General features: G+C 43.5%; 1 protein-coding gene and 1 long non-coding RNA gene across 4 annotated transcripts in view; one reads left to right on the forward strand and one right to left on the reverse strand.

Annotated features, from left to right (window-relative positions):
* Positions 1 to 19,166, reverse strand: part of SYNGR1 (synaptogyrin 1) — a 68,457-nt gene extending 49,291 nt beyond the window's left edge. For all 3 annotated transcript variants that reach the window (XR_014960588.1, XM_085601271.1, XM_085601272.1), the window contains exon 1: positions 17,644 to 19,166. Coding sequence is in view for 2 of the 3 variants with exons in the window: in XM_085601271.1 (XP_085457397.1) it covers positions 17,644 to 17,742 (99 nt within the window). In the remaining variant the exon portion in view is untranslated. The remainder of the gene's footprint in view (positions 1 to 17,643) is intronic.
* The window catches only part of LOC146833446 (uncharacterized), a 489,922-nt gene that overhangs the window by 393,815 nt on the left and 74,239 nt on the right, over positions 1 to 21,868 (forward strand). The window lies entirely within an intron of this gene.

Raw genomic sequence — 21,868 nt, forward strand, 5'->3', positions numbered from 1 at the left:
GCGCTAATGTTACAATTGGGAAAAAGTGACTTGGCCACAACTCTAACTGAAAATACCCCAACATAGATCCATAAGTAATCTCAGTGTGGTCCTTTATGTGGCAACGCTATGGCTTACCCTAAACCGAGGTTTGAGATGCAGTATTTAGAAAGTGGCTTTGTACCAACGGGTTCTAACTGTACTGATAAAACCGAATGACAACTGAGGGACTGACCCATTATATACACCTTTCCTGTAAGCTACTGTCCATAGTAAGGCAGGGGTAGTTATTTAATGAGATTGATTGGCAATGACCGGCCAATGAAGTAGTTCCATTCATTCGCTCATTCACAGCACTTCCGGGTTTAGTTGAAACCAATCCTATTCCTCCCACCTTCTCACATGATTATGCTTTTTCCGGACTCGATTTGGAAGCCGCTGCTCAACAATCACGGGTAAAGGATGGCACAGATTAGGGATCTAACATGCCAACGTGAATAACATAGATCTGGAATTGAGAATGCCAATGAGATGCACTCTCTCATGTGCCAAATGCAGGGCCCAAGTAGAAACTAGACAAAGGGCCTGTGAAGGTACCACTTCCATTGGCATGGTATCATCACCAGGGACATGTAAACCTGGAATGATTTTCATGGTGACAGAACATTATTCAACCGTTTTTCTTTTGAGGGTAGTTGAGCAATTGCTGGCATTTTCCTGGTATGCCTGTGCCCAGCAGGGTCGGACTGGCCTATAGGGTAATCAGGCATTGCCCGATGGGCCGGCCTGACAAATAAGCGTGTGACCTGGTTTTTTTTTAGCAGTTAGTGGGCCTGTTTTACGACATGGTTGGCCGTTTTTCACTGTTTTTCCTTTTACCACAAATATTGCCTGCAGTAAACAAATTCAGGCAGTCTCCCATACCTCGCTAAATACCCATACAGCATGTCTTTACAAGTTCAAAACTGGCCTGATTTGGTAATGGGGGCCACTTTTATTTTAGTGCCCGTGTCGATTTCTTGCCCCAGTCTGACCCTGGTGCCCAGCTGTCGAATAAAAAGTGCTTGAGTAGCGCAAGTGGTCATTGCTGCCCAGCTTCAGATGGTGTCTGACAGGAATTGTTTGGGCTGTGAATGTGTGATGTGTTCATTTCCAGATGAATAGCTGGGATAGGTCGCAGCTGAATGACAAGTAGGGTACCAGCTAAGGCAGAACACTCCTCTGGCAGGGTGGTGTGGATGACACGCTGCTGCTCCTATGTGTAGATAATGAATCAGAGCAGAAGAGAAAGGAAACTACAAATGGAGAGAAAGGGAGGGACAGAGAAACAAATAGATAGAGATAGAGGGAAGAGACAAAGAGAATAGGAGTGCACCAATGCAGGATCAGGGCCACTGCTTAAGTTGTGAAAGAATGAGTGCTGGGCCCCAAGTTTTGCTGAGAAGCCCACGGCTGGCGCCATTTTACGTCGGTGTGCCGGATACCAAGCCTGCATAGTCTTAATTACACTTCATGCCTCTTTAATCCAGGCACTGCCAGCCCCTTTATCTCATTATTGCAGGTTCCTACATTCTCCTGGTCACATTTTTCAGTATTTCTTTCCCTCCTATCCTTCTTGTGTGTTTTCACTCCCTTGCTCTGCCACAAAGTCTGATGAGGAAAAATAAGTGTCAGTCCCAAAAAATGTGTGCCGGTGAGCTCCATCTGCAAACACCGGCTCAAATTAAGCACTGATGAGAACTGCGACAAACTGATGTTTAATTGGGACACTTCTGCGCCCAGCTGCGGTCACTACCTTTTCACCCATGGGAATGGGAAGGCTTCTCATCCTCCATCTATCATAACATGAGATTCTGAGCCAACAAGTTCCTTGATGTTCTCACCATAATCCCCAGGGGTTCAGCATCTAAAGTAAAGTGTCTCTTATGATTTGTGGACCTCAAGGTGGATGTGGACGGCAGAGTGGGGTCATTCTGTCCATAGGCACTGATGACACTGATGCTTTGAGCATCCACATATTAGATAAAGGAAATGTGACGGCATCTCCCTTCGAGATGCCTCCTCAATCATCACAATTCAAAGTATCGAAAACTTAAATATCTCCAGCCATTAATAGTGTGTCCTAAATATTGTTTACAAAAATATCATCCCAATGGGGGTAGAGTTTGTATTATTAACTCCAAAGTGGTGATCTCTTTTGTAGAGGATATTTAGCACACAATATGTATAGGACACAATGTTTACATCAGATGATGTTCAGAAAATGATATCCTCAATCCTTTCTTCACTTATTGCACGGTTATGGAACTCATAACTTTCACAGGAGTGTTGGAGCAGAAGAGATCACTCACAGCGCACTGAGTGCCAAGTATTGACCAGAAGGGACATTTCAGGTGGCCTCAAGACCGAGCGGCTGTGCGAGAAGCCCTTCAATGAACCTTGCCTAATGTGTCTCGAAGCCTGATGGCCAAGTACATTCACATTGCTGATTTATAAGCGACACACTTTTATTATACATGTTGTACAGTCTTAGATACCTATCATATTAGATCACATCATTTATTTTTTTATAATAACTTACGAGTGGCTAGATTTCTCAAATCATCTACTGAATGACGTTGACGGAAGATAATTATGGGTTGCTATCTAGGTCTCGGAGCCTTGCTCGCGGAAACTGGCCCAGATACTGGAGTGTGCTCAGGATGAAGGTTCAGATGCTGTGCCAAGAAATTATCTCTGGAACTGTCAAATTCCTAGGCTGATCTTTCGTTCGCCTGCGCAGTAAAGCCAGTCAGTGCGGAAGGTTTTTGACTGGAGATCCAGCATCCCCAGTCTCCTCTGTAATTCCAACGTTGTTCTTTTAGTCATTACAATATTGAACCAGTGTTATTACAAAGCAATTCACCAAGTTATTACAAGACCGTAAAGTCGGTAGCTATGAAACTCACCTTTAGTACTTTGAACATCGTCCACTGAGTAACTACAACACTGTCTTCTCTGTAATGACAATGAGGTCTCCTCAGTTATTACAACAACGTCTATTGAGTTAGTACACCACACCGCCATTAATAATATGGCACCTAACCTCTGGAATTATGGCACTATCCCTTAGAAATAAATATCTGGCCCTCAGTAATTACAACACCATCTCATTAGCTATTGCCATACTGTCTCCTGAGTTATTACAATACTGCCTTTTGAATTATACCATTATTCCTAGGTTTAAAAATGGTGAAAGAGTTGATCGCCCTTATTGCTTCTATGGCTAAAGTCGCAGAAAGAATATTCATTAACAAAATTCTAACTTGGGCAGAAGTAAAATACATTTTAGTGGCTGTACAGTATGGATAGGTGCTCTTCAACAATATCAGAATATTAGTATGATTATAAGTACACCCACAAAAAAAGGAAGGTCTTCACATCCAGCCTTTTATGGACGTATGTTCAGAATTAGATAGAGTGAACAGGGCTAAATTCTTTTCCAGCTTGGGTGACATGGCAGTTTACATATATTTTATATATATATATTATCTACTGGCGGTCGCCAGTAGATAGTTATAGTTAGGACCACGTTTCCATAGGAAATCCGCAACATTCTATTTTGAATAACTTTGGCGCCGGTCGACGAATCCTCGCGAATTTTTCAAAATAGGTGGGGCGCTACGCTCCGCTCCTACCCTGAAAGTCTCGGGGGGATTCGTCAAGCAGGGGCTGAGATAAAAGGGGGGTCCCCAAAACGCGTTTTTCCCATGCATTTTTCCATAGGACCTTTAGACAGAGCTACAGCCCGAACGGCTGAACAGAATTAAATGAAATTTGGCAGAGAGGTAGTCCTCAGGTCAAGGAAGTGCCTTTTGTAGGTTTGGTGTAAATCTGTTCAGTAGATTCTGAGAAAATAGCCTTTAAATCAATATATATATATATCTGAGCCAGCTTACGGTGCGCTTACGGTGCGCTTACCGTACGCGTACGGTGACGTGCGCGAGCGCGATTCTGATTGGCTCTTAGATCTTAGTAAACATTCGAATCGGCCGAAACCAGGAAGCTGCGGCCGCCATTTTCTCTCTCGCACTCTGACTGGGGCAGCATAAATGAAGCCCAAAAGTGTGTAAAGGGGCAGTATATTGAGATCATAACCACCCAGCAGTGATATACGGGTCCCCAAAACAGCCTCCACGGCCCCCAAAAACTTTTTTTTTTTCGAAAAATCGCCGATTACGCTTACCGTACGCGTACGGTAAAAATTAAAAAAAAAAAAAAAAAATTATCCACACTCTCCCCACCCCGTGTGCAAATTGTGCCCGAAGGGCACTATTGGTGCATGGCATATGAATTATCCTGAAAATAATAAAGAATACATTTCACAACGATGCGCATAATATGTCCCCCATGTGCGCACGGTGCGCGAAGCGCATCGTGCGTACATGGCCCATCCCGCATAACGTGGGCACGCGGTGCGCGCAGCGCACCGCGTGACCGCCGTGCGTGCACGGCACTAACCGCGTAAAGTGGGCGTGCGGTGTGCGAAGCGCACCGCGTGCTCACTGTGCGCGCACGGTGCGCACACGGAACGAACTGCGTTAACTGGGCGCGCACGCCACGAATGGCGTAAAGTAAGTTAGCATTTAAAAAACCGTACAAATTCACTGAAAAAAACCATAGGTTTCACACGTTATAGTTAGCTGTACATTTCACTCGTAAAAAACCAATGAAATTCCCCCGTTATAGTTAGTGCAGGCAACTATAACTCACGCGACCGCAATCTTCTGCTGATGACATATGTGTATTTATGAAAAAAAAATATTTGTAATATATGTATAGCTAAAATTTAATGGAAGAAGACATGGGCAAATAAGTGTCTAAATACAGTATTAGCATCAGCAGAGGATTGCGGTCGCGTGAGTTATAGTTGCCTGCACTAACTATAACGGGGGAATTTCATTGGTTTTTTACGAGTGAAATGTACAGCTAACTATAACATGTGTGAAACCTATGGTTTTTTCAGTGAATATATATATATATATATATATATATATATATATAAATTAATTCATTCATTCATTCATTAATTTAAAAAAAACATTACATAGGGATCTCTCACTGCAGGTACTTTATGGTCACGGGGTGTATTGGCTCAAGTTTTGTTCATTTTGTTTTAGAATGATTTAGAAAGCAGGCTTAAGGAATATAGGTAGGGTTGTCCAAATATTTGTAATATTTATTTTAACGGGATGCAATTACCCCCCCCCCCCCCCCCCCCGCCTTCAACCCCCCTACGTTCTTGTTCTGGCTAATGTAGGTCCCATTAATGAGGGTACTGAAGAGAGATATAGTCAGATAATAAATAAGGTAATTTATTGGCTACTGAAATGGCTGAATCTTTCAGCCTCTTCTTTGTACTATGAAATGATCATGATGCGTAGGGTGGGCTTGCTCATGGACTCTCCTAAGTCCTGTGCAGGTGACAGTGTTGTTGTCAATTTTAGGAACCCCCGACTAGTGGAACAGATTTTATTTACTTCCAGCTCCAAGCTGCCCATGAGGTCGGTCATCCAACTTTACCCTTTGAGCTTTTTCTACCCCTGCAACGTTTTAGACCTTCCCCAGTGGTTCCATCCAGTCAGCATTTGAATAATGGGTGTTTTATGATGACAGGAATAGGTCACCAAAGGAATTTTCAACTACATAACAGATTTGTACCCCTAGCACTATTAAACGAGCAAGAATGACTGAACTTAACCCTGGGGAGGGAAGATGCGTGTCTGCCGCAAGAGGGGTACTTGATACATTGGACTGGAAGTTTGCTGGGGGAGTCATGTTCTGAACAATGATCAAGAGAAATCCATGCTGTTATCGTATGACGTTATCTGCCTACAAGTGACCTGGAATGTTTCTGGCGACCTGAATTTGGGTACATACGCATCATTTTGTAAGAATGCTGAACCATCGCCTCATGGTAGACCAAAGGTGGGCGCTCACAAGCCTTGGTTAAGCTTGGCCTAGGATGTGATATGCAGTTGGTGCCTGTTGACTGTCTCAACATGCTATGTGTGTTGCTAACTTTTGATCCTAATTATAGGATGATAGTTATCAGTGATTCTAATTCTACCACTTCATCTATTACCCCTGTAACAGACTGAAGTAATTTTTTAGAAGGTTACTTATTAGCTTTATTAAAACCTATTACCACGTTAATTTTGGTTGATTTTAACTTGCACCCTTGCACATCACGTGGTTTGACGACGGAGAAAGGTGGTTCATGCCCTTCTTCGGCACGTGCATTTTGGTTAGGCAGGGGGAGTTTTTAAATATCGTATTATCTGACTTTAATCTCAATAATTTGTTAACTTGGGATGAGTTCCTGTCAACTGGTTAAATTCTCACTTTTAAGGGTACACGCCATAGTACTACAATATTTACATCAGCTAGTTTATTTGGTTCTCTCATAGCGTTAAAGACGCTGTGGACTGCCTGTAGTGACCACAACCCATTGTCTGCTAAGTTTAGATTTGATGTGTTAGTTGATAACCAGTCCTACTTGTATAGGGAGCCACTCACACCAACGGATCAGGGCCGCAGAATAAGCTGGGCGAAAATAATTGCTGATGATTTTTTAAACATTTTGATAAAGTCCCACCATCTAAATTTTGAGCCCGGTTTACAGCTTGAGAGTTCTGGTTGCGATATTTTGGACTCCTTTGAGGGTATTGGCAAAGAAGTCCAGTTGGCCATGATTAGACAGGGACGTGTATCAGATAATTTGGGGCCCAAGTGGTTTGACAAGTCATGCTCTAGATCTCACAAGGCTTTGTTGACAGTCGTGCATCAGAAACCAAGTGAAACAGCAGTTACGGAGGCTAGCCGGCACTACTCAGCCACTTGCAAGGAACGGAAAAATATGCTTATAAGGGAAGCTTGGGAGGATTTACAACTGCCTGCTCTTTCAGGGTCACTTCAGCATTCTGGAGGGTGGTGAATAGGCCTCTTTACCAGTCATAGCAGGCCCTCTCTATTCCCTCCAGTGTATGGGTAAGTCATTTTGAATCTATCTATATATATATATATATATATATATATATATATATATATATATATATATATATATATAATGAGTAGCGAATACTCGTCTCCCTTCATTCCTAGAAAAAGAGAGTCTATTCTTTTTAATCTGGAGGAAGTTAGAGATGCAATCCAGGCCTTGCCTTCTGGAAAAGCCCCTGGCCCAGACAGAGTCCTTGGAGACCTTTATAAAGCGAATGTTGATCTCTGGACCCCCGTCATCACCCAACATCTGAATGCGGTAGCTGGTAGTCATATTTCCCCTCCTGGTAAAGGTTGGTAATTGTCCCGGTCTACAAGAAAGGGAATAGAGCCAATCCAGCATGCCATAGGCCTATTTCTTTAATTGATGTGGAGGTCAAAATTGTAGGCCGCATCCTGCTTCATAGGTTGACAGACTGGGCCGAGGAGCCTAATATACTGACAGACATTCAATATGGTTTTGGATCAGGGCGTGGAACTACCGAACAAAATGTTAACCTTCATTTATTAATTCATAAGTATGTCACTACTAATAAGGGCTCCATACATTTGGCCTTCATGAACCTCAGCACGGTCTTTGACTTTGTCAATAGGCCGAAGCTCTGGGCAGTGATGGAATCCATGAGGGTTGATAGTGCACTAGCCACTGTTTTGCATGCTTTGCACTGAGGGCTTGAAGCGTCTGTAAAATTCGGCCCGATGGGGAATGCACTCTACACTTTAATTTAGACAGGGGAGTGCGCCAGGGTTGCATTTTAGCTCCTATGCTTTTCATTTTATATATTAACCAGCTTGACTCCTTTGTGGATTTATGTAAGGATGTCCTGAGGGTGGTGGATAGATATAGACTTGCCTTGTTATATGCAGTTTATACTGTTCTGGTAGCACGTACGGCCAGCAGTCTGCAGCATTTACTAGACCAGTTTATTCAATTTATGGACAGTTCGGGCCTGAAAAACTATTTTTTGAAGTCTTTTACTGGGGTTTTTGGCCCAGCCAAAATGAAGTCCAAAACTTTTACCGTTACAGGTAGGCAGATTAGTAGGGTTGATAAATTCTGCTACTTGGGCTTACTACTGGACACCAAACTTAATAATAGGCAATTTCTGCTCAAAGCCCAGGAGCAGTACCTGAACAGAGTACCACACAACATTGAGGAGTTCTCTAGGTGTCTCAGCCGACCCCAAATCAGGTCAATCGATCTTTACAAAGTTAAATGTGTTCCAACAGAGAGCTTTGGTTGTGAGCTCTGGGGTTACAAGGATTGTTACCCAATTCAGGTGGCAGAATACAAATCGTTAAGAAAGGTCTTGAGGTTACCGCAAAGTGTGCCGATGGAGATTGTGCATGAGGGATTAGAGGTTGGCTATATTTCAGATTGTATTCAAGTTCGCCCTTTAGTTTTATAGTGGTCAATTTGGGTCAATAAGGTATTGGAGCTTAACTGAACGATTTTAAGAGATTGTCTTGCCCTGCATCAAAGGCTTTATATACCTTGGTTAAATTATGTCAAATGTTCTTTCTGAACTCAAGGCAAACCGGAGTTATTCTCCGATTCAGATTCAATTACCAGGGTAGATATTGCCTGGGTCAAGAAAGCGTTTTTACAATATGCCCAGGAAAAAAAAAAAAAGAGACACTAAAGGGTTTGCTTGAAAAATCTTTAATGCATTATACTGTAGTCAAATCCCCGAATCCTATTGAATTATCTTTGTTGCTTTACATACAAGTTCACAATAGGCGACTTTTGATCTATTTCCATTTGAACCTTTTAGCTCAGTTGTTAGGAGGCTGGCACAAGCCTTTTGAGCCTCCACCTTGCTTGTGTGACCCTGCTGCTATACTTGATTACTTGCATATTGTTTTTATGTGTCCTACATTTTCTAACCTGAGTTTTCAATACATTCGACCGTTGTTTTTACAACAGAATATTAGGCAAGTTCATCCTGTGTTATTGTACCTTCAATTTTTAAGGATATCTACTGTCTGTTTTTATGTTTCATGGTTTTAATCAGGGGGGGGGGGGGTCAGTCATGTAAAGGAGATGGAATATGGTTTTATCTTTTTTATCGAGAGTGAATGTTCTTTTGACTTCATTGTAATTGTGTCTTGATGAATATTTATGATTGGGTTTATTCAAATCAAATGAAGATTGATGGATTGAATAAACAAACATGCATTAAAGAGCTACCACATTTCCCAATTTGGGAATTACCTTTCGTTACTGCTGGAAATGGACGGATGTAAACAAATCTAGAAGTAACAAATTTACCTAGGTCCAAGTGTGTGCATTTGACTTTTCAAGAAAAATACAAAATAAATTGGTCAAATATATGTTAAACATGTATAAAAAGAAACGCGTCTCACCGGACGGGCATTTGGGGCCATACGGATGTCTCTAGCTTGCGAACTGCAGACAATATGTGTTGTAGGAGGCTAGTAGGTTTACCACCTAACGTACCATCTTTCTCTGTCACGAAGACCTGGGATTAAGTATTTAGAGGATATAATCGAATTTGGCCCTTTGTTATGTGGACTAAGCCTTAATACAGATCTCAATTGAGACATTATGAACTTGGGACTGTATGAAATTGCGGTTTTACAACACCCTTCCTTGGATACAATACATTAAAGAACTTTGTTACATTTTGGAAAGCCCAGAACTCTCGGATACGCCTTGGTTAGTCCATACTACAAAACCTTCCTCCAATATAGACAGCAAAGTAGGGAAATCTAAGCGGTCTGTAAATCATCTATCATGTGCCATTACATCCTCAAAACTTCAGAGATTATGGAACTATGCATACGATCTGTGTCAAATAGTTTGCAGAGAACTTAAAAGACTGGATTGCGAATTGGTTTAACTTACTATAAACTATGTTTTCCAAGGGGCTGGTTTAGTCCAGATAATATTTATGTCGGTCCATGTGATGGAATTTCCATGCAAACACTAATGTACTTTATACTGTTTTGCAAATTCAACAAATCCCCAGGTAGTTAATATCTTGTCCAGGAGCTGAAAGGTTTTCATTTCAACAGCTGTAGGCTGGATCGCTTTTTTTTTTTTTTTTTTTTTTTGCAATAGCAGACAGTCTTCAACTTTCACATTCAGGGGGTTCTGTTTTTGATTGCCGCTGCAAAAATTATGAAAAATCTGAATGAGTCTAAGTATTGTTCTATATCTGTAAATATTTTATTGTCTGATGTATCGTATTCTTGTTTTTATAGGTTTTAAAAGGCTTTATGGTTATCACTAACATAATAAACTAAATGATGATGGAAGTGGATTATAACATTGTTTTATGAACTAGTATACAACGCCGTCTCTTCACCTATCATGACACTGCCATTTCAGTCATTACTACACAGTCTAAATTACTGCAACTCTGTGTATGCAGTTAACTTTTTTTATGCCGGATACAGTCTCCTCTGTTATTGAGACACTGTCTCTTCAGTCATTACAACACTGTCTACTCGATTCCAACAACTGTCCCTGGCCAAGGTAGACCTAAATAAATTTGAATCTCCAAAATTTCTGAGTGCTCTACAGGTTAATGATCTTCGAACCTTTGATATGTTTACCGGTACGATATTAAGGCTGTCAAGCGATGTGTGCCGGGCACCAGGAGCGGCTGGCAGGGAATGAGGGTGGAGGGGAGCGGGGGAAGGAGGTGTGGCAGGGGACAAAATATATTTATTTTTTTATACCACTTACCTCTTTCGCCGGCCGTGTCTCTCCCCTGCTTCTCCGGGAGTCCCGGAACCAGGAAGCACCCAGGATTCCCATAGGCAATCACAACGCTGCAAGGAAGTGTTGTGATTGGTCGGAGCGTAGTGGATCAGCGCTCAGATGGGGACTGGAGAACTGGGCACACCAGGCTGTGTAATGCGGCTTGGTGTTGAACATGCAAAGTGCGCATGACTGTTTGGCCGGGCCAAGATGGCCGGACAAGCAGTCATGGGCAGAGAGTGCAAACCACTCCTCCCCCTGTGCCTCCAGCCCCACCCTAACCTGCGAAAATAACTTAGTTAAAATCATTTTATTTTTCCTGCTCAAAGAGCAGTGGGGCGACGCTCCTTCGCCTTAGTGGAGGAGCCGCCCCTGCTGGGTACGTTCCTCCTGGCACTGTACCCTTTTTTGTTAACATGTACCAGACTGCTGGATGGAATGGTGCACTGCATGCTTTCTGCTCCTAGGTCCCTTGAAGTCTATTTATTTTAGCTCTGGTAAACAGACTTCAAAGTTTGCAATCCGTTTATAGTGCCCATAGTAGAAAGAGCAGGCGGGCCCTGGGCGGAAGGTGTGCTGGTCAGCCCGGATATAGTTGACCGTTTTTTTTTTAACAAAGAAATCATGTGCTTGCCTTGGAAGTTGACCATTACCTACATGACCAAAAGGAAGATGCTACAAGGATCTTCAATCCACCTTCGACTCCCTCTATCCCCGCCCCCCCTTTACCTCTGTGTGATGGTATCTTCTAGGATGGCAGTGAGATCTATTGACTCCCTCATGGAAAGATTGACAGATTCTGCAGATCACACACAAAATGTATTTGTCCTAGACCTAGTTACAACTCTGCCCAGAAAGCCTCTGAGTTATCTAAGAGCCAAGTTTTAAAGTTTCTGCGCTGAAGGGTTTAATTACTCGCTTGCATGGACCTGACCAAGTTATTGCGGTGGTGGTAGCTTAGTTGGATATGGAGGCCAAGGACAAAGAACAGTGACCATCATAAGTAAGGGTTTATTACCAAAGGAACAAAGGTGAGCAAACACTTAAAGAGAATGCTTTGCCATTGTCGACTCTTTAAAGAAGATCGGACCCAACGTAGGTCCTTTAATGTCAAGGTAAATAAATATCCTAGCTGGAGAGCCATTGCCTTGTTACTTTCTGGCTCCTCACAAGTTCCTCTTGAAATCAAACTAAATTAAGAGCTAATCTCTTGTACTAATGGTGACAATCTTGAACTACAAATAAGTTCCTGTAAATAGGAGAAAGCAGCCAGGACCTAGACCAGATTTGTGCTTGATATAGTTGAACCATAACTCATTGAAGCTCACTGGGCTGTCCCTAAGCTGAGAAATTACCTAAATTCGATATTGAAAATGGAGGTATCTTCCAATTTTAAAAATCATATCTAAATGACACCATATGAGAAACCAGGGCACAGGACAAATTTCTATCCACGTTAAGTCAAACTACCCGACTAGGCCTACCCTTCGATAGGCCATTCACAACAAGTAACCATAGCTGAAGAAAAGTGTCTGGAATGACCGCATGTACTGCGAACTTCCGCCGCAAGGTGCTGAATGTTCTTTATATTCACTCAGGTCTTCAGAGATGGTGCCAAAAAACAACCATCAGGTACCTTTAACTACACAAATACTAGGTGACCCACAGACGCAGGTGCTCCAGCCAGACCTCCTCGTGTGAAAATGCAGGTCTAATAATTGACATTCTATGTCTCCCCCTAGTTGCTCGCCGATGGCATCTCCTCCAATGCTACACTATCTTTATAATACAGTGTATGTTGGCGGCAAAAGCGCAGAGCTAGGCAAGTTTTGTTTGGAAACACCCAACATGGTCACAGTTTAGCCAATACTCTTTCTGGGTACACAGGGGTGCATTATTGAACCTTCCTTTTATTGACAGTGCACTGGAGTTCCTTCTTCTAGGAAAGTGATAACCCACTTTACTATTCTTAGCCAGGGGGTGGCTAGTGGAGATGAACGTAGAAAATACAAAGCTTCTAAGTTAGCCAATATATAAGAGAAGATTTTAGATCTTAAGGACTGTAGAAAAACATCCCAAGTTTTTTTAAGTTCTATAAAAAATTCCCACAGACGTAGGGCAGAACCTTCAGCTGACTTATAGTGGATGGGGGTCTATCTTTACTCATCTGTACCTTATTTTCGACCTTGGCCAAAGATTTTGGGCGCATGTCGTTTTCTGCCAAACGCTTATTTTCTGAATGTCAGGCCGCAAAGTTCTACCAACATGGCTGCCCACTGTGGTTACATGACCGAGGTCCAATGAGCGCAGGCTGACCATAGTCTGCATAGATAGCCTTTTGGACTTAAACCAAAATATGAAAACTGTCACAAAACTACTCACATCTGCCTTCACTTACAAAAAAAGTGTGGTCTATGTTCTACATTATAAACAACTTGGTGTCAGCTAATATCAGTGTGAGAACTTGAGCACCGACAGAACGTTTGTTAAAACACACTTTAAGATTTGTGGATAGCATAACTAAAGCAAAAAAACCTTTAACTAACAGACTTCTACAAATTATTTAAGCTAGTTTGCCCATTCAAACTATGTAGCTTTCCTTAACAGTTCTCTTTGCAGAGTTTCTCTCGCCTTTTGTATTCAAGCGCAAAGAGCATTTTTATTTTTTCCAGAGGAGAGTAAGTGGCCTTTCTATAGGAAGGGAAGATTCTTAGAACAAAAGTATTGACTGAGCCCATGCTAATGCGAAAATAGTTAATTTCTGTGGCGACCTAACCTTCTAGTTCGGAAGATATCTTGACCAGAGCAGAAGAGCTCCTTGAAACCCAGGGCTGTTGCTGCTAGGCACCTAGCTCAGAATACAGTCGGACCTTGTAGACCACACTAAGAGCATTATGGGTAAGACAAAAGCGTGCCAGCCTTCATTAGTAGGCAAAAGAGTATAATAAAAGCATAGCACAAAAAAAAAACTGTAAGGGAAATGAGAGTGGGATCAAGAGGAACCAATTCATATTAGCGAAGAACAGCATGTCTTCATTGGATACCATCTGCAAGCAATCCAGATTGCATGTGACAAATATAAATAGAATGCTAAGATGGTGGCCGTGCTGTATGTCAGTCGGCGACCCGTGACACTCCACGTGGGTTGCGTGCGTCGGGAGCACTCGTCCGTGTGGCTGGACAAGTGAGTTTAGAGCGACTACTTTCCACCTTTACTTCTTGAGCAGGCAAAAGGATAACTTTGATACTTGGACACCTTGTGATAACATACTTAGCCTTGATGTCTTCTTGATTAGACCTGATGAAGTCTGACATCATGTCTGCAGCATAGACGAAACATGTGTAGGCATGGCAAAGAATTGAAAGACGCTTTTGAAAAAATAAAGGCTTTTGCTGGAACATTTACTAGGGCACTCTACTTTGAAATATCTGGGAAGTGCTCGAAGCTTTGCGGATGATTCAGATTTGATCTGACAGGAGTAGCAGTGGTGGCTCCTCTCTGTTCTTGAGCAGCCATTACATGATGCCTTGTACTGATTGGGACTTTTGAAGTTGTGTCTACATTAAGAGTTTTTCTCCCTGCCACCTTCTGTACTGACTTGAGGTCACTGATCCCTTGATAGACACCACCTCCAACCAGCTTCCTCTAGAGAGAGCTTTGGTCCAGGACAGACAGACCGGCAGACACACAGGTTGGATCCAAGGACCTTCAACCAGCAGAGAAGGACTCTTCCACCTCTAGTTTTTACGTTACTTTGAGACTGGTTCACTGATACTCATGTTGGATCCAACTGACACAGCGGCACCAGTCAAACGCATCTTTGGGATTTTGAACCTGCTTCGGCTTTAGTGTTTGAGGTTCATGAGGCTTTTAAAGTCCTAAAGCAAAGATGGTCGCTGGATCAAACACCTATCACAGATTAACTATGTCTGCCTGCGATCCAGCTGCCTAGGTTTCCCGCCGGGACAACTGCTGGGGAATTTGAGCATGTATCCGCCTTCTCACTTTGATGAGTAGGTAGATGGTAATACACACTTATCATAAGACACCACCGGCTAACCTTATGAGCCGTATAACCTTAGACTATTATTGCCCTGGTTTCTCCTATTTTCACTTTATTTTTATTAATTCTACTTAATACAATTTTTATTTCAATATTAGTTCGGAGAGGAGGTTTCTGATATTTTTACAGCATTGTTTATAACTACTCCTTCCAGTAACTAAGTACGTCTTGCAGGCTTAGGTCTCAAAGCTGGTTCAGGTGTGGAAAGGAGAGTAGAGTGACTGAGGCTGTGTGTGGGTGATGCGGAAGCTCAGTCACAGTAGAGTAAACCTGTAGTTTCTATCCTGCCAGTGGACTCCTCACACTTACGGACAATGATTACAGTTTACACCTTCGAGGTGTGATAATCAAACTAATTATGACAACCCCATTGCCTTCTTCATTGCACACACTGCAAAACCACAATACTGCCCCTTGAGTTACCCAAACGTTGTTGGTTCATATATTAAAAACAATGTTTAATCTTCCATCACAACACTGTCTCCCTGGTAATAGCAACGCCGTTCCATCTGTAATCTCACAGCAACCTAAACAAATCTCCAAGCACACGCAATCACAAATCAGCATGAATAAAAGTCATTCAGTAGTCCTTGTGTACTCCAGGTCTTTGCTTTAATCTGATAATAATCCTTCCGCCAACCAACACGTGTTTCGTCTGTGGGTAAGTCACCCTAGGACTTCCTCAGGGCTGTTTTGGGCAGTAATCTCAAAGCAGTGTCCTCTGTAAACACAACATGGTCCCCTCAGGAATTGCAACAACGTCACCTAAATAAAACTGTCCCCTGAGCAATTACAACATGGTCATCCGAGTCAATCCAAAGCTATCCTCTAGGTTATTACACCACTGTCTACTCACTCATTAGGACCCCCAGTTTGTAAAATTCTGCCCCTTCCGTTAGAACAACACTGTGCCATCCAGTAACACAAACATATCCTGTCTGTTAATGCAGCCCTGTCTCATCTTAAGTTAGGTAAAGTGCTGTCCCCTCAGTTACCGCAACGCTGCCTTTCAGATAATACAACTTTATTCAATATATTAATACAACACTGTGCACTCAGTCACAACACTGTCTTCTCAGCTATTGCAACACTGTGCACCACTAAGTCACAGCAACACAGTCCTCTCAGCTATTATAGCTCTGTGTACCACTCAGTCACAACAACACTGTCCTCTCAGCTATTACAACACTGTGGCTTCAGTCACAACAACATGGTCCTCTCAGCTATTACAACACTGTACACTCAGTAACAACACCACTGTCCTCTCAGCTATTGCGACACTGTCCCCTTAGTCACCACCACACTGTCCTTTGTTAGTACAACGTTGTCCAATTATTACAACTGTCCACTCAATCACAACAACCGTGTCCTCTCGGCTATTGCAACACTGTGCACTCAGTAACAATAACCCTGTCCTCTCAGCGATTGCAACACTGTCCCCTCAGCTATTGCAACACTGTCCTCTAAGTCACAACCAGTGTTCTTTCAGTTAGTACAACTTTATCTGATATATTGTTACAACTGTCCACTCCGTCAACAGAAGGTCGGTGGTATAATGTTAGGGATACTGGATGAACCGGGAACCAGAACGTATTGGTGAACTTTGCGACAGCACACACGACGACAGACCGAGATTTTGGTTGCGTCAGTGGACGAATATTGGAAGATAAGAGCGTAAAATAGGAATATCTTCGCCGACGTATCTCGTGGGATGGAATTATCACCACGATTTAAACAGATTAGGACAAATGACATTAGAGCCTTGAAAAAGTTGCGGGTTTATATTCCCACTGTGGCGACGAAACACGTGTTGGCTGACTAAGAACTTGTACGAATAAAAAAAAGAAATGGAGGAAAAAGAATAAAAGAAACGAAGAACCTCATTACTAGGTTTGTTTTGTGATTAAGTGGACTTACATATGCTCCTGCTGTCATTTTTTGAATAAGAGAAACGTTATTGCAATTTTGTCTACTCAGTCACAACACTGTCCTCTCAGCTATTACAACACTGTACATTCAGTAATAACAACACTGTCCTCTCAGCTATTGCAACATTGTCAACTTTGTCACAACATTGTCCACTCAGTCACAACAACACTGTCCTCTCAGCTGTTACAACACTGTTCACTTAGTCACAACACGATTCTCTCAATTATTAAAACACTGTCTTATCCTAACACAGCACTGTTCCATAACTTTCCACAACGCCGTTGGCTCGCTCATTCTAATGGTGCCCCTTGTATTGCTACAACCCTGCCGACTCAGTAATAATGTAAAATCAGAGAGTAACCCTCTAGAAGCAAAGGGGAGAAAGTTCTCCAACAACTAATGCAGTCAAACCTCCCTTGATATGTTATGTGTGTTTGTGAGAGTAGGGGACTCGTGATACAGGGTACATTAATGTTTCCGTGAAATTATCATTTGGGTGAGAAATGTGTTTGATTCTTTATACGGATGCGTTAGGTTTTATGATTTTTAGATGGTATATAAAATAGATAATGAATTACAACTCGTTGGGTTTGAATTGTGTGGTTGTGAGCACAAGAGCACATACATCTTTGTGGAATGTTTTGTTGCGACAATTGCTACTCAGTGCGTTAGAGGTGATAAGGTTCAAAACACTGCTCGGTTATTACGATGCTGTCCCTTAAATGACAACACTGTCCCGTGTGTTATTAGAAGGCCGTCTACTCAGTTATTACAACACCGGCTCTTGTGTTATAACAGCACTGTGCCCCTCTCGGTCATCATAACCTTGGTCCCTCAGGCGTGCGTTTTACAACCTCTGCCCCCGCATGGACACCCCCTAAAAAAGTGCAGTAGTCTTACCCAGGAGACCATCCTGACGATGGTATGTGGCTGTCTCACGAAGGACTGGGGGTCAAAGGCCCCTCCCGCTTTGCCCGCTCCGTAGGCGCCCCCTTCCATGTTGCAGACCCGTTGCCTCTCTCGAGACGGGCTCGGTGTCTCTTCTAGGCCGCGACGTCTCCCTCACAGCTCCGTTTCAGGCCTCTCGGCTCAAGGGTGTCTCGATACAATATCTCAAGGCCCGAGAGGTATCTTTAGGCGATGGGGTGTTTCTGTCACAATGCAGTGTCTCTCCCAGTGGTTGGGCGTGTCTCTCACTATCAGGTCCGCACTCTGTCACAATACCAGGTTGTCTCTTAATGTCAGTGTATCCCTATCAAATGGACAGAATATCTCTGCTCAGTGTGTCTCTTCCTGTATCAGGTTAAAGAGTACCAGAATGTCTCGCAGTGTCAATGCGGGTCTCGCCCACGTGCCAGAACGTGTCTCTTAGAGCGCACTGAGGACTCTAATGCCAGAGTTTCTCTGTTTCTGCCAGAGTGCAATTATGCCTCTCAGCATCAGGGTCAGCTTACGTCACGGCGCAAGGTTGTCTCTCAATGTAAGGTCCTATCAGCGTGCCGGGATGTCTCTCAGTACAGAGTGTGTCAGAGCACCCACATGTCTCTACGTCAGTGTGTCTCGCCGAGCGTGTCGTTCGGCGTTTCCCCGATGCTCTGCTCCGCTGTGCCCTTTTCAAGAGCGTCTCTCCTCGTTTGGAAGTGTAATCTCCTGGTGTCAGGACTCGAGCAGTGTCTCCTCTAACGACTGATGCCCCGGCTGACTCTCTCCTTGTGATGTGTCATAAGCCTCTGTCTCCTCCCTGGGCGTCTCTCTGTAGTGGCCGTTTGCCTCTCTGGTGCTGTTGTCTTTTTTTATCGTTTCTGCATCCCTGGCTGTCTCGCTCCTTACGGGTATATATAAGCTCTCCGTCTTTCCTCCTTCTGTCTCTTCTTCTCTCTCTCTTCTTTGTTTACCCGTATCAGAACAGTCTATTCCGCAAGGGTTCCGTTGCCCCTCTTCTTTCCTGGGTATCCTGATCTTCCTCCGAGGGTGTCTCTTTCGTAATCATTCGCTATTGTCGTACATCTGTAGCCAGGGTACCTCTTTCCTTCTGGCCAGATGTCTCTTGCTGTCTGACTTCACGGCGTCTCGTTTGCTATCCTTTTAAGCCCCACCTGGTGGTCTATTTCCTTTGAAGCAGCTACCCTCCAGCTGTCTCGCGTTGTAACCCAAACCCGGTCTTCCAAATTTTCTGACAGGCTGACCTACTTGCGTCCGTTGCGCTCTCGCTGCAGTTCGGCTGTCGCCCTGAACCCCTTGTGATCCTGGCCCTCCGTCTCTTCTGCGATGGCTGTTGTCCGGGCTGTCTCTGGTCTGCCTGTGATCTGCTTCTGCAATGGCTGCTGCCCTCCCTCCCTGTGTCTCTGATATCCTTCAGCGCAGCCGCTGCCTGTCTTACCCTCTGTGTCCAGCAGGGGTCTCTCTCCGCTCTTGCGTTGCCTTTGGGCCTCTCGCTTTCTTATGAGGAGGGATAAGAAGGAGGCGTTTGCCCCACTCTCTCTTTGCCCGTGACAGTCATGCTCCCCGTGACAGCCCCTCCTTTGGCGAGTTGCCAATCCTGCGTACAACATGACTCCTCGTGTTAAAACTGCATAGAGGCAACGTATCTCATTCCGTCCATGAACCGTTACCCCATGCTGGATTTTTAGCAAGTAGTGCGATGCATTATGGGGCGTGTAGTTCCGCTTTTTCTATTAACTATAGGCCCAAAGTTACAGCAGACAATGTGCTCTTAGCAAAAAAAAAAAAAAAAAAAACTGAATTGGCCGAAAGTGGGACAAACAGCATTGGTCCGCCTGCTAGCCAGTGCTTAATTTGAGCCAGTGGTTTCTGGTGCTCAGCACAAGCACTTTATCATCAACACCGGTGCCGTTACGGACACATTAATTTATGGGGAGATTAAGTGATTTGCCCAGAATCACAGGATGTTGAGGCGACACCGAGATTGGAATCCGGATCAGCAGCTCGGAAGTAGGTAGCTCTGACCATTACGCCAACTGGATCCTGTTACATTTGGGCCACCTTTAACTAGCCTTGGCTTTCCAGTCAGCAAACATGGCGTAATGCATTTTGTGAGCTCATGCCTACAACGTTTACAAGCAACAGGACAAGTCCCAGAGTACAACATGCTGGGGGCTAAAAAGCAATGTTTCATTTGTAAAATAACAAGTGCTGGCGTCCATGGATTCCCTCAGAAGCCTGTAGAGGGCGCCAGACTTGATTCCACCTCATGCCTCTCTCATCCACACCAGACACTCCCGCCCACTTATCTCACTCGTTCAGGTTCTTTTTCATGTCTGCTTTGCTGTTTTTCTGCCTTTGTCTTCCTCCTTCTCCTCCACTTTGTGTTATTTTCTCTCTTGCTCAGGGTAAAAGTCTGATGAGGAAAAATAAGTACCTGTCCCCCCAAATCAAAGCTGGTGGGCCCCACCTGCAAATACGGACTCAAATGAAGTGCTGCCTTAAAGCTGGGAATGGTTAAAGTTGTCGCATCTGACCTGCCACTGCCGGCCCCAAAGGGCAGCACGTGCTGCACCTGTTCAAGGCAGGGAATGATGACAGTGGTATTGCAGGGGCCCCACCCAAATCACAGCAACCTTTATGGTGGGCTCAGGATGCGCAGTGCCAGCAGATTGTTTGTCCTTTCTCAGTGTCCCTTCAGACTGCTCAGCTGCTGCTGCTGGCACTGTTTGTGGTAAATAATGACTTTTTAACATGCCCTTTTATTTTTCTACTCAGTGTTAATGTTAGCCCATTAGCAGGGAGATGCCAGGTGTCTCAGTTGGAAGGGCTATTTGTGGCCTCTCACTGTTCTGGGCTGTTTAACCCTTCATTTCACACAAGAGGAAAAACACAGATATGCCAGGAACTAAGTTTGTATCTTGCATGCCAAACAGAACAATTACATATAATACCATCAGCCTTGTAGCTTTGCTTTTATCACTTTTACTATCTGCTTAAAAAAGTGTTGTTGACTAAAATACAAGGATTGGCCAAATGTCTTCTACATGACATGGAGCCACTTGCCAGCTATGTTTTAACATTTTACAAAGTCGTCGAGTCCATTAAAAAAATATAGCTTGTTTCACATGTAAAACCAAATGTAAACTCTGCTCGCATATTTTGTGATGCTTCACTCTTTCATTCATGTCATGCATTGAAACCAGCAATGGCAATGCAAATATTTTTTTTCCTTTTATGTATAGGAAAGTTTTATATCACAACACAACAAAGATACAACGTTGACAGCAGCAACACGACTTTCCCTAACACAAAGAGTAAGTAAAGGACAGGTGGTAGTAGCAGGAGGGGTTGCACATGGTTCTCTCACACATGCAGGATAGGTACAATACAGGAGGCCAACATACTAAAGAAAGGAGTAAGAGGTGTTAATAGACTTCTGTATGCTGTCTATAAGTGCAAGAAGTAAAAAAAACTTTTGAAGATTTTGTGAGTACTACGGTTAACTGGTTGTACAATCTCCTACTTATCGGTTCCTTAGTCCCTAATATCAGCATTTATGTCCCCCCCCCCTTTTGTTAAACTGTCAGAGCTATATCACAGTTGTGTGTGAGTAAGATAAAAATGTTTTTTACTGGTGTCTCGCTACCACGAGAGTGAAACAGGTGAATCGTGCAATGGACCATGATTCTCTTTTTTGTTGACATGTTTCGGCACTTGAACATTGTCCTTGTGGGGTTAGGTGCCATTGTCAGGACTACAGGTCTCAGGATCTCACATCAAATATTGTGAAGCAGTCTCTTGTTAATAGGGCATGCAAGTGTTTGCTTTAAATCGCTTGCTTTTTCATAAGATGGGGCAGCAACATTCAAAACTAGGGGTGGGTGGAATGTTCTGTTCCGCCCCATGAAATTGGTCGAATTTTGGCTACTCTACGTTACTCCTTAATGTGGATTTCCCATGTGGCGGATTTTTTTTCCAGACGAGGCTCTAGAATATGCGAGCTGGAGAGTGAAAGTAAGATTTGGCGTCTGCTAGCATGATTTTTGAACGCGGGAGTTCGCAAGCGGCCGCGGTCAGAGGGACGCTGTTCGAGTAGATTTGCTGCTGCTCAAGTAGATTTTCTATTCGAGCGGTAGCAAAATCAACTCAAATGGTCGAGCACTCTTGGGCTATGCATGGT

Source organism: Triturus cristatus, chromosome 4_2 (genome assembly GCF_964204655.1).
Source record: "Triturus cristatus chromosome 4_2, aTriCri1.1, whole genome shotgun sequence".
NCBI lineage: Eukaryota > Metazoa > Chordata > Amphibia > Caudata > Salamandridae > Triturus > Triturus cristatus.